Source organism: Acinonyx jubatus, chromosome D4, assembly GCF_027475565.1.
Source record: "Acinonyx jubatus isolate Ajub_Pintada_27869175 chromosome D4, VMU_Ajub_asm_v1.0, whole genome shotgun sequence".
In the NCBI taxonomy this organism is placed as follows: Eukaryota; Metazoa; Chordata; class Mammalia; order Carnivora; family Felidae; genus Acinonyx; species Acinonyx jubatus.
Genome location: NC_069391.1, coordinates 66,571,053 through 66,584,464, shown reverse-complemented (window position 1 = coordinate 66,584,464; position 13,412 = coordinate 66,571,053). Strand labels below are relative to the sequence as shown.

General features: G+C 47.1%; 1 protein-coding gene across 1 annotated transcript in view; it reads right to left on the bottom strand.

The window, feature by feature from the left end:
- Positions 1-13,412, bottom strand: part of GOLM1 (golgi membrane protein 1) — a 56,734-nt gene that overhangs the window by 40,974 nt on the left and 2,348 nt on the right. The window contains 2 exon segments of the mRNA XM_053205193.1: positions 2,090-2,269; positions 4,085-4,233. Of these exon segments, the coding sequence (XP_053061168.1) occupies positions 2,090-2,269; positions 4,085-4,213 (309 nt within the window). The 5' untranslated portion in view covers positions 4,214-4,233.

The following is a 13,412-nucleotide window of genomic DNA, read 5'->3' as shown; positions in this document are numbered from 1 at the left end:
TACCTAGAATTCTCTGGAACAAACGATTTTATGCAGCACATTCTCTGAGGAGTCTGCCCACCCGATATGGGAAACCTGGTTGTTTGCCGCCCATTTTACAGGGGTCTGGAGCCAAATTAGCGTGTACCCATACCCGAGCAGAATGCCCACGAGCAGAAATTAACCCACAACCTCTTTTCCTTCTCCCCACCCAAAACGTGCACTCACACTTTCATGCAACATACATGAAATGTTCAGAAGTTTGGAGGAGACCGAACAGAGTGAGAGATTATCACGCCCAGAATTTTGGATTTTACAGGACGATAAAACTTCAAAAGCACTTGGTAGACTGACGGAGTTAAGAAAACAAAGATACTTACATTAAAAAAAGGGGGGGGTGGGGCCTGGGCGGCTCAGTCAGTTAAGCATCTAACTTCAGCTCACGTCATGATCTCACGGTTCGTGGGTCAAGCTCTGCATCAGGCTCTGTGCTGACAGCTCAGAGCCTGGAGCTTGCTTGGGATTCTGTGTCTCCCTCTCTCTCTCTGCCCCTCCCCCATTCGCACTCTGTCCCCCCCTCTCGAAAAATGAATAAACATGAAAAATAAATAAATGAAAACAAGGATACCTAAAAGCAACAACCAAACACCACACATGGACACACACACCGTTTCAAAAAGAAAAACCCTAAAAATAAAAACATAGAAAGGCCAGAGGCTCAGAGTGAAAGGCCACTCTTCCTAAGGAGGAGAGTTCAGTTTTTAGGTAATGACACATGTACACACACAGGAGTGTCAAAGCAGGCAGACAGACACCTGAAACACCCCCCTTATTTTTCCTCCCTCCCTGCACAGGAGAACAACTAATTCTAGACCCCAGCTGGCCCTGGCAGGAGAAGCAGCCCATCTCAGCCCAGTCCTGCTGGTCCCTCCCGGGTCCCCTCCCAGCCCCACACTCCCCAGTTCCCACCACACTCTTCCTTCCCAACCTGCCAGAGGCCTGGAGGCCAGAGACCTTCTCTTCACATCCTGCAAAACCCACATGGAGTTTCTGCCAACTCTATTCCTGCAGAATGAACTCTCCTTTCTCCCCGAAATCTGCCTTAAGGGGTTCTGCATACAAACTGTAAGTGATGCCTGGGTCCTATTCTAATCAGTTCCAGGGGATTTAAGGAGCATAAATAGTGCCACCCACCTACAAGATAAATGAAGAAAAATTCAGAAGCAATTTACTCTAACAACATTGAAACTGGAACAATTTCCAGAGGAGAAATACACATTTGCGAACGTCGTAAATGAAGAGTATTTCTCTAAACCAAAACCACAGTGAGATATCCCCTCACAACTGTCAGACGGCTAAAGTTGAAGAGACAAGAAACAACAAGTGTTGGCGAGGATGTGGAGAAAAAGAACCTTCCTGCACTGCTGGTGGGAATGTAAACTGGTGCAGCCACTGTGGAAAGCAATATGGAGGTTCCTCAAAAAATTAAAAACAGAAATACCATATGATCCAGCAATTCCACTTGTGGGTATTTACCTGGACAAAAATACTAATTTGGAAAGACACTCCATTTTCACCGCAGCATTATTCACGACAGCTGAGGTATGAATGCAGCCCAAGTGTCCATCGATAGATAAATGGACGAAGACGACGTGGTACAAACGTACAACAAAATATTTCTTGGTCATAAAAAGAGAATGAAATCTCGCCGTTTGTAACAACACAGGTGGACCTAGGCACTATTATACTAAATGAAATAAACCAGAGAAAGGCAAATAGGTCATAGGATTTCACTTACCTATGGAATCTAAAAATAAGCAAAAAGACTCACAGAGAACCATCTGGCGGTTTCCAGAGGGAAAGGGGGTGAGGGATGGGTGAAACTGGGGAAGGGGATGAAGAGACACAACTTTCATGCACAAAATAAAGAAGACAGGGACACCACGTACGGCACTGGGAAAAGCCAGTGTGTCACAGCACGGTCAAGAGGCCCATGCCACATCATCACAAAAGTCCCCACACGGTCGCTCATTCTCCCACTGAGACGAACCCGACGCTGTCTCAACTGCCATCTGGAACAGAACTGAGGGGAAAGCAAAGCGGGTCTTGCCTTTTCATCCTGGTATATCTTGTTGACGCTCTCCAGCTGCGAGTCGTGGCTGGACTGGATCCGGTCAAGCTGCTCCCGCTGCTTCTCCAGCTCTCCCTGGAACTCGTTCTTCTTCAGCTCCACGGCACCTCTCTCCGCGGCCGCCCTGCGGACCCTGCCCTCCAGCTCCAGGATCCGAGTCTACAGGGACCCCACAGCGTGTGAGGGAGAACCCCACGCCGTCCCTGGAGGGCTTCTCCTTCCCAGAAGCCAGCGACACGTGGCACACAGGTGCTCCAGGGCCCCATGGGCAGTCCTGCTGGACCTTTCCTCCCGAGTCCCCTTCCCCAGCCAGACACTCCCCACTCCTAACTGGGCAGAGGCCTCGTGCCCCAGACCTTCTCTGCATGTTCTGCACAGCCCACATGGAATTTCTGGAAATTGTGTTCCTGGAGAATAAACCACTTCCTCTCAAAAATGTGCTTTAAGGGGTTCTGTCTGTTAAGAACAATACTGGAAGTGAATTGTGCAGAAGCTACGACAGGGTTTCGAGAGAGACAAGTGGTATAAGTAGAGGCATTCACTTCTCTGGGCTTCCTTATGGCCACTGTGACCTCCAAGGAAGTACCACCGCACCCCTCCCAGGGACTCAGGGAGGCTGGAATGAGGTAAGTACATAAAGGGCCTCACGCTTTACCAGGTGCTCAAATATTTAGTTCCGTTTCCCTCCCCTGCTGACAGAGCACTTAACTCTTTGGCAGACAAATCCTCTGAAGACAAATTCAGTTCCTCAACCCTGGACACCAAGCCCACATCTGCCCAGAGAACGGCTCTAGTGGAAGATCAGATGAAAGCACCACCCCCCCCCCCCCACCCAGGGCAGGCAGGTGTGGGGACGCTCAGATGGGATGGGGTTTCATGGCTGCGAGCCCAAGCTCTGCCACTGGAAAGACTGGGATGGAATCCCAGCTGCTCTTGTGCCTCGGTCGGCACCCACCCGGGGAAATGGGGAAAATAAAGTCCCACACTTAGAGTTCGTGTACAAAAGAAGACAGTGTATGTAAGCGCTGTTAAAAAGTATTCTGACACCATTAACATGGCAAGGAAAACTTCCTTCAAGACTCCTGCAACAGGGGTCATGTCTATGCAGCAGGGGAGAGGACCGGTTCCACTGTGAACATGGCCAGGACAGTTAAGGATTTAGAGCCAACAGAGTGAGGGGTCCGTGGTGGGACAGTATTAGGAGGGGACACGGAGGGCAGGCGGATTTCTTGCTAAAGGCAGGCCAAGGGGTCAGACTTCAAGGAAGAGGGAGCGGGTGCCTGATCAGATACTGGGAGGTAGGGATGACTTAGCAGGATTCTTTGCTAAGTGGGCTGGGCTGGCTGAAGACGGGAGGGGTGGAGGGAGGCCAAGACGGAGGCCTCGTGGGGAAGAGGGGTCAGAGGCACCCGACAGGAGTCTGGTCAACGAGACTCTCTGTCATTGTGTAGCACCTGCCTGACCCACGATGACCAACAACAAAATGGAAAACTAAAATGCATATCCTTAATTGATATGGATGATATGACTGATATGATGTTACTGGCAGTAGCCAGTAACAAGTGGCACCTCTACATACACATTTCTCACACGCATTATGCACATACATCCCCAACACCGCTGAGACCTAGAGAGGACTGGGGGACCGGATGGGCTGCGGTCAGTGTAATTAAGTAAGCGGCCTTCCCAGAGCCAGCCCCAGTGGCTCGACTGAAAATCGTCCGCTCACAGGAAAAGCAGAGAGGGCTGCTCTGGCAGCAAAGAGGTCCTCTCCCACCCCAGGGCACAGCTGGTGTGCAAAGTCCGGCCCCGGGCAGGGGGCAGGGATATGTGGAGGCCCCAATTCAGGGTAGGGAGCGTTCAAGCCACTGAGTGTAGTGCTTTAGGGGGTAGTGAACGGCAAACCCGTCAGACCCCACCACTTGGCAACTTTAAATACTCTCAGACACCCATGCAAACAAACCAGCAAGACACCTGGAGATCCACACTGCGGGAGCTGGCGATCCAGTAGTTGAAGCCCAGGACGATGATGCAGGCCACCAGGGCGGCCAGCACCAGGGGCGGCGACTTCATGCTCCGGCGTCCGTTTCCCAGGCCCATCATCTCAAAGGCTGCGCGAGAATCTGCCAAATAAAACAAGCAAATAAGCCTCCACGCCAGCAGTGCCGGACCCGAAGCAGGCCACATCCACCCTCACAGCCAACGCGAAGGCGTTTTCGCCTCAAGAGGACAAGCCATCCAAGGAGAAGACCACGTGGGCAGTGCACCCCGAGCCCACGCTGATGTGCGCCCCCAGGGGGTGGGCCAGCCTCCCCAGGACAGGCTCGTGGGAGTGAGCATCGTCCTGGAGACCCATCACCTGCTGGCTCGAGACCTTGGGCACATAACAACTTCTTGTGCACCTGTTTCCTCCTCTGTAAAATGGGGATAAGCGTAGTACCTGCCTCTCCAGTACAGGTTGAGAATTAATCATCTCTGTGAACAGCAGTAGCAAATATGAAATGGTTCCGCATCACTTTAGGGGAAAAAAAAAAAATCCCATTTCTGATTTATTCCCCAAAGAGGGCTTTTTTATTTGAGGCCTAATAAGAGAGGGTTTTTCACGCTGGACAGAATTACTAATGACACCCAATTAAAGCATTTGGTGAGCAAAGCCGGGAAAGCGCCCAGGACTGTGGATGCCCACGGAGTAAGTGGACCGCCCGCCCCCCGTAGGGCTCTGCCAGCAGGAGTGAGGCACTGGCCCAGCCTTGCTCTGAATGCCTGCTTCTCTCTCTGGGTTCATGTCCACGTTAAGCAGGAGAAGTGCACGGAGCGATCCCCTTCTCCAGAGAGGCCCAGACATGGCCTCTACAAGAAGGGAGCCATCAGCTTTGTCCGTGGGCTTCCACCCAAGACCAGGTCTGCCTAGACACCAGCACTGGGCACAACGCACAAGGAAAGCCGACCTTTCCAGATGGCTTTGCTGAGCCAGATAAAATGAGACCTTATCAGAGGGAGGGTGGCACGCACAACAAAAGGCATCTCTGAGAACAGGGACCTTTTTATGCCAGGTGTAGGCCACAATGGAGGCAGGAGGGAGGTGTGAAGGGCGAGGGGGGAGAGGAGGGGCAATCAAAGACCATGTGGGACTCAACCTCCAGCTTAAGTTCATGTGAGTAAGCACAGAGAAGAGCTGACAGGGCCGGCTCTAGCCCTAAAGTATTTCTAAGTGTGTCACCGGGAGACCTCTTCCTTCTCAATAATTAGTACTAGTGTGGGAGTCTAAATGGAGACATGCACAATCTCGGCGACTCACCTGAAATAAAGCACCCCCAGAATGCTGAAGCACAGAACTGACCTCAGCCTCTGCTGGTGCCTTCCTCACCAGCTTCTGCTCTCTCAGGATGAAAGAGGAAAAGAATTTTTTTAAAAATCGATTATCAGTTGCAATCAGCAAGCATGTACCTATTAAAGGAGAGTAATGCTCAGAAATCCTGAACTTCTGGAAAATTCTATGTATCTGCTGAAAATGTGTTTTTTCACTGCCTTATATCTGATTTCCATCCAAAAGTCTTTTTATACTCTTTTTAAACTTAAAAATATATATATATATAACTACAAGTACAACTGGGGAGAAAAACACAGTGCAAAGACTCCCTCCTCCCACCTGATGTCATCACCCCTTGTATTCCAGGTGATGTCAACCCTTGCAGGACACCAGCACTGCCTGGGACCCAAGCACGGGCCCCACTCCTCCACTTCCAACTGGGTGGCTTTAAAGGATTTTGTTTTGGTTTTTTTTAGTGTTTATTTTTGAGAGAGAGAGGCAGACAGAGAGGGGCACAGAGGATCCAAAGCAGGCTCTGTGTTGACAGAGTGGGGCTTGAACTCACAAACCGTGAGATCATGATCTGAGCAAAAGTCTGATGCTTAACTGACTAAGCCACCCAGGCACCCCTCCAATTCAATAGCTTCAGAGGAGGACCCAGGTATTGGTATTTTTCAATCTTCCCAGGGGATTCTAATACACAGCAACTCTTCTAGAGGTCACTCTAGATGTTTCTTAATGCATAAACGAGCAGTGACACATTTTTAAGTGCAAACAAGATCATTCACACTGTTCTGTAAATGTCAATTATTTAGTAATATATCTTATCGTACTTTTCCTAGAGGCAGATTACCATGTGCCTTTTTCTCTTTAAAGGTCTGAATGGGGCACCACTGTGTGCCAGGATTTACTTAACCACTCTCCTACAGAGGATCATTCGGGGTTTTCTAGGCTTATTTCCAACCACGCTGCCACGAACACCTTTCACATCCACGTTTGTGTCTGCAAACTCCTATCCAGGGGTGCCATCCCTCACCCACAATCCTGAAATCCAAAAGGCTCTAAAAGCCCAAAGGGATTTTAAAAGACTTACCCAGCAACAAAACCTGACCTGAACTCAGATCAAGGTCTGATCAGAACTCACCTGAAGCTACTTACAGTCTTTATCTTTCTCCCTTCATGTGAATATTCGTATGTTTTGCTGCAGAAGCATTAGTGTCTGGTTATGACCCTGCTGGGGCTGTCATGTGATATATAAGTACATCTTATTATCCTCTGAATTCTGAATTCCAAACACAGTTGGCTTCCAGGGGCTCTGGGAAGGGAGGCTGAACCAGCAAGGAGCTTACTGTGCGTGAGGCACTGATCAAGTGTTTCAAATACAGCGCTCACTGAATCTTCCCATCAGCTCTGACAGGGGCACTGGTCACCCCCATTTTGCAGGTGATGAAATAAATCACAGACAGGTGGAGATAAATTTCAGTAAGTGGTACTGCGGGGTCATAGGCCTTTAAAACTGATGGCCCTTGGGACACCCAGGTGGCTCATTTGGCTAAGCGTCCAGCTTCAGTTCAGATTATGATCTCATGGTTTGTCAGTTCAAGCCCCGCATCACAGAGCCCTCTTTGGATCCTGTCCCCCTCTTTCTCTGCCCCTCCCCTGCTCGCCTGTGCACATGCGCACTCTCGCTCTCTCGAAAATAAACAAACATTAAAAAAAACTTATAAATCTTATTGCCTCCTAAATATTTAGCAAACTACAACGGGCACACAGTGGAGAACCCTGGCAGATATCACTTTAGCCAGGCGATCAAGGTAAACGTCACCACTGAGCCACGCTGACGTCACGTAACGCCTAATACGATGCACCGGGAGAAAAGTTCAGGGGAACTTAAATTGAGGGACCTTCTACGAAACACCTGACTAGCACTCTTCAAAGTGTCAAGATTGTGAAAAGCAAGGGAAAGACTGACAAACTGTCATAGAGACATGACAACTAATTAAGGGGATTGCTGGGTGAAGAATACATGGGAACCTTCCGTACTGTTTTTGCAACTCTCTTATAAATCCAAATTCTCTAAAAAAAATGTTTGATAGCTCTTACTATATTGGCTTCCAAAGCAGTTCCAACAATTTACTCTAGTAAATACACTAGTAGTATGAGAAATGTCTGTTCTCTCACACAATAACACACAAAATAAAACATTTTAACATTTGGCAATCTCATCAGTAATGATATTTTAAAATACATTTCTTGGGGCACGTGTCTGGCTCAGCGGGTAGAGGACATGACTTTTAACCTCAGGGCTGTGAGGTCAAGCCCCATGAATGGGCATGGAGTCTATCTACTTAAGAAGAAATACATTCCTTGGGGCGCCTGGGTGGCTCAGTCAGTTAAGCGTCCAAACTCTTGATTTCAGTTCAGGTCATGATCTCACAGTTCATGGGATCAAGCCCCATCCAGGGTTCTGTGCTGACAGTGCAGAGCCTCCTTGAGACTCTTTCTCTCCTCTCCCTCTCTCCTCCTCCCTCCTCCACATCCTGGCTCACTCGCTCTCTCAAAATAAATAGTAAAAAAAACCAAAACATTTCTTTAGTTATAAGCATAAATGAACATCTTTTCATTTACTGGTGATCTGTATGTTCATTTTGGTAAAATGCCTTTTCATATTTTCTGTCCATATTTAAACTTCGGTGTTCATCTTGTTGATCTGTAAGAGCTCTTTGTTAAACAAACCTTTTGTCTTTCATGGGAATATCTTTTTTTCTCAATTTTTCATTTGTTCCTTGACTTTCTCTTTGAAATCTTTTGCCCATAGTTTTTAGTTGTGGGTGGTGTTTTAAAGTAACCTAATTGTGTCAGTCTCTTATTGAATCTGGATTTTGTTTATACTTAGACATTTTCAACGTTTATTTATTTTTGGGACAGAGAGAGACAGAGCATGAATGGGGGAGGGGCAGAGAGAGAGGGAGACACAGAATCGGAAACAGGCTCCAGGCTCTGAGCCATCAGCCCAGAGCCCGACGCGGGGCTCGAACTCCCGGACCGCGAGATCGTGACCTGGCTGAAGTCGGACGCTTAACCGACTGCGCCACCCAGGCGCCCCTATACTTAGACATTTTCTACTCTAAGTTTAGAAATACATTTACCCATATCTCCTCTCAACATAACTATAGTCTCATATATTTATTTAAATCTTTCATCCACTTGGAATTCCCTTTTGATGTAAGAGGTAAAAAAATCAAAAAATACAGGTTGTGTTTTTTTTTTTGTGGTGTTTTTTTGTTTGTTTTGTAATGGCTAGTCAGTTCTGTCAGCACCCTTTACTGAAAAATCTGTTTTTACCTTGGGGTTTGAAAGCCTATCTTTATCATATACTTAAGACTATATTTCTAGATGGGATCCTTGGATGACCTTTTGTTATCCCAGCAGATAGAAGTCAACGGATGGGTAGCCTACAAGTCTGAAAACTATAAATATAGACTCAATTCTCACTTCAAGGGAAGCGTTCTGATGATCATTCAATATTCTCCTTTCTTGAGCCAGACAACTAAAACGATACTGAGCAACCACCAGGAGACAGGTGCTGTGCTAGCAGCAAGCAGCTCAGGGCAGTGTTAACAGAACAAACTCTGGAACCTGCTGGCCAGTGTGGGGCCCTGGTTCCACCTGTCAGGAGCCACAGGACCTATCTGAGCATCACTCTCCTCCTCACAAGGTTACCGTAAGGACTGCATGAGTTGAGATAGAAGGGCTTAGAACCACATCTGGCGCATAGTACCTGCTCAATAAATGCTATTATTATTAGAGATGGAAAGAGGATTAAGAAACCATTTCTACAGCGAGTCTTCTCATCTTATAACAAAAAGGTGACGGATGTCTTCCTTCCACCACCATGCTGCTTTATAAGGAACCAGCCTGACGCGTTCATCCTGTAGACTCTGCTGTCCCGAAGCACAGTAACCCCCATCACCGGCGCCGGCTCCCGGCTGCCGCTGCAGCAGGAGCACCCCCGACCAGGACCACGTTATGAAAAAGAGAGGTTCCAGGAAGCCCCTCACTACGACCCAGTGCTTGGCTGGCCAGGAAGGGGTGCGGCTGCCCAGAAGGCACAGTTAGGAAAGCCCTGGGCTCCCAATGGACACAGGGCCGCCCAGGTAAGAGGGTGAGATGCGGAAGGGAGGCCAGCACCGAACCCCTGGCCGATAAGGTGCTTCAGCGCCGACTTCCGAGACTGCAACAGAAGGGCACTTCCAGGGAGGAAATGCCGAAGCCTGAGGAACACTGAGACAGTCACGCAGGGCCACAGTTTACAGGTGGCAGGCACACCAAACACCCTCCTCCCTTCACCTTGGAAGTGCTGTGGACCTGGGGGGTGGCAGCAGCGGTAGGAGACACATCAGGCGTGTTAACGTGGGCTGCAACTGAGGCTTCACAATGCTTTGTCTCATACTGGATTACAAGTATCTGACATACTGGAAAATGATTAACCTAAATTAGCGGAACTCTGTGAAGGCCCAGGTTTCCTGCAGAAAGAGAAAGCGGTGTGTTTTTTGCACCGAAAGTCTCTTGGTAAATTGGAGAAGGCATGAAAAACCGCCAATTCTTTCTACTGGCTTGATTTTATTTTTTTTAATGTTTATTTTTGAGAGAGAAAGAGAGAGCGTGTGCATGTGTGAAAGGGGCAGGGGTTGGGGGGGGTGGGAAAGAGGATCTGAAGCAGGCTCTGTGCCGACAGCAGAGAGCCCAATGTTGGGCTGGAACCCACAAACTGCCAGATCATGACCTGAGCCTAATGTTCAACCGACTGAGCCACCCAGGTGCCCCCCAAACCCGGCTTAATTTTTAAAATTCAACCTACCGAGGGGCACCTGGGTGGCTCAGTCGGCTAAGCGGCTCTCGATTTTGGCTCAGGTCATGACCTCACGGTTCGTGGGATCGAGCCCTATATTCTCCCTCTCCGTCTCTCCCTGCCCCTGCCCTGCTCGTGCATACTGGCTCACTCACACACTCTCCCTCTTAAAATGAATAAATAAACTTAAAAAAAAAAAAATTCAACCTACTGGTTAAAATTACTATTTGTCTAGAAGACAAAAATTTTTATAGAAGACAAAAACCACTAATTACGTTTTTAAAGAAAAGAAAAAACACCTGAAAAAGAGCAATCTGCTAAATGCACTGGCCCCTTGAACCTACTGGTTAAATACTTTTATTTTTTTCTCATGTCCTTTCTTCTACATAGGGTTGTGTTTTTTTAAAGATTTTCTTTTTGGGGCACCTGGGTGGCTCAGTCGGTTAAGCGTCCAACTTCAGCTCAGGTCACTATCTCGAGGTCTGTGAGTTGGAGCCCCGCGTCGGGCTCTGGGCTGACGGCTCAGAGCCTGCAGCCTGCTTCCGATTCTGTGTCTCCCTCTCTCTCTCTGCCCCTCCCCCATTCATGCTCTGTCTCTCTGTCTCAAAAATAAACTTAAAAAAAATTTTTTTAAATAAATAAATAAAGATTTTCTTTTTAAGCAATCTCTACACCCAACATGGGGCTCAAACCGACAACCCCAAGATCAAGGTTGCCTGCTCTACTGACAGAGCTGGGCAGCCCTCCACACAGGGGTTTTTAATCCTATAGGCAAAAGCTGGACCTAAGACCAATCAGATCAGAACAGCTTGTTAGACCAACATCACCAGGGTAGAAATAAGATGGCTTCTCCAAATAGTGAGAGAGCCCCACCTTTATTCCTTCTCAAAGGAAATGGCCTCGCATGATCTTGGACAGCCAGAGAGGTGCTCAGCAGGAAGTTCAGACGTCCCGCAGTGAGCAAACAGACCTGAGAATGCCCCAGCTCGGTGCTGTCAGTCACCAACATTTTTTTGAGGGCTTAAAGATATTCTAAGATGCCCCAAGAAGGTCTCCAAGCCAGGGGTCAGCATACCAGCCCCTTGCAGTAGGCCTGCTCTGTAAATACAGCCAGGCCTGTTCCTTTTATCACGCACCGTGGTTTTGTGGCAGAGTTGAAGAGCTTATCCACATCTACTCACAGGGTTACTACGAGGACTAAACTGGTTAAAATACTTATTATCTGGCCCCTAAGAGAAGTCTGTCAACTCCTGCTCTAAACCATTAGGACTGAATGACCAGGTCCATTGCACTCTTCTTAAATTGCTCTAAAAACTTACCAGGAAGGGCAGAGAATCTCCTCCTCTCACTTCCTCAACCCCCAATTATAAACACCATGTTTTCCCCAAGTCTGGAAGCTGACGGTTTATAAAGAAAAGGCTTCATCAGCGTGGAGACTACAGTTAGTAACACTGTACTGCATATTTGACTTTGCTGAGAGTACATCTTAAACGTTCTCCCCACTAGGAAAACAGTTTTGTAACTGTGGTGACAAACGTACTGTGGTGATCATTTTGCAATAGGTACAAAGACTGAATTATTACACTGTACATCCTGAAACTAGCATAACCTCACATGTCAATTATACCTCCAAAAAAACCTTTAAAAAAAACCCCTTAAAGGTTAATAAGCGTATATAATATTACATAGTGGAAATAATCAGAGAGCAAGATGGATGAATGAAATGAATGAGAGCAACCAAATTCCACTGTGTTTTTTTCCAGCACTTGGAATTTTCTGAAGAAAGGCCGCCTCCTACATGAATGCCAAGACTACCTCTTGGCAAGAACTCCCAAATATTTCCTCCAGATCCAGAGTTGGCAAACTGCAGCCCAAAGGCTGAATCCTGCCAGCCACCTGTTTCTGTAGACTGCCTGTAAGCCTAGTTTTCATAGTTTTTAATGGCTGGAAAAAAATCAAAAGAATAAGATTTCATGACATGTGAAAGGCACATGCAACTAAAATGTGGGTGTTCATAAATAGGGTCTTATTGGGACACAACCACTCCCATTCACGTATGCCTGGTCTATGGCTGTTGGGCTGTAAGAATTGAGTCTGCCAGCAGGGCCCCTGCATCCCAGAGGGTATAGCAGATGTTCCACAGGGCTGGGGCAGAAAATCCTAAAAGTTACATTTTATTTTTATCCAAAAAGCGAGAGCAACTATGTTTCAGTAACAAAACAATTACATAAAAATAACTTAGAAGTATATATTATATGTATCCTAATTATACAACCATAAAATACTAATGGGTGCAAGGAGAGGTAGAAACTAAATCTGCATTCTCAACCCCTCTGTTGAAGGTCAAAGTCACCACCCTCTGAGCTGCCTGAGGAACTCCTTGGATTTTAGCACCCGGCACAGCGAGGTAGACTGAAAAATTGTAACTAAACCAAACCTTACAGGGGCGCTGAAGCTTTCAGATTCATATGGAAGGCACAAATTAACGTTACTGCAATAAACGTAGGCATGGGCAAACACAAGCCAGCCCCTGGAAGGTGCAGGCTTCTTATCCCTGGTCAGCTCTGCAGGAGCCGCATCACAAAGCAAAATCGATGATGACAGAATCGGACCTGACAAGAAACAGACCAAAAAATACTCAAAATTCAAGGAGTATTTGGAACAGGGGTCCACCTCCACTGTGGGGAAGCAGGGATCCAGCCCCGACTGCACACTGGGCCTTGAGATAGAAGACCATAATAACAGCCCGTGCCCCTGATTGATAAATAACGAACTAAAAAATGGTTTTCTATTAAGATAACTGCTAGACAACACTGAATTAATCCTGTTTCGTTTAATTATGAGAATAATCAAAAAATTTGGGAAACCACAGCAAACTATAATCTGTATCATTGTAATCATATAGTACTTTTATAGATATTTATCTCCTGTCAGGCACTAATTAACCTTCCAAATCTTAGCTAGGGGAAGTTCTATTAACACAGCCCTGAAGGGTTTTAAGAAAAAGAAGATCAAGGTATTGTAACAATCTGAGAAGGCACGCATCTTTATTCTTCTTTTTTTTCTGAAAAGTGTAGGAAATTTCTGTGTGAGGCAAAGTAGACTCTGGGAACTTAGTAAGCAGTTCTTAAACTTCAAGC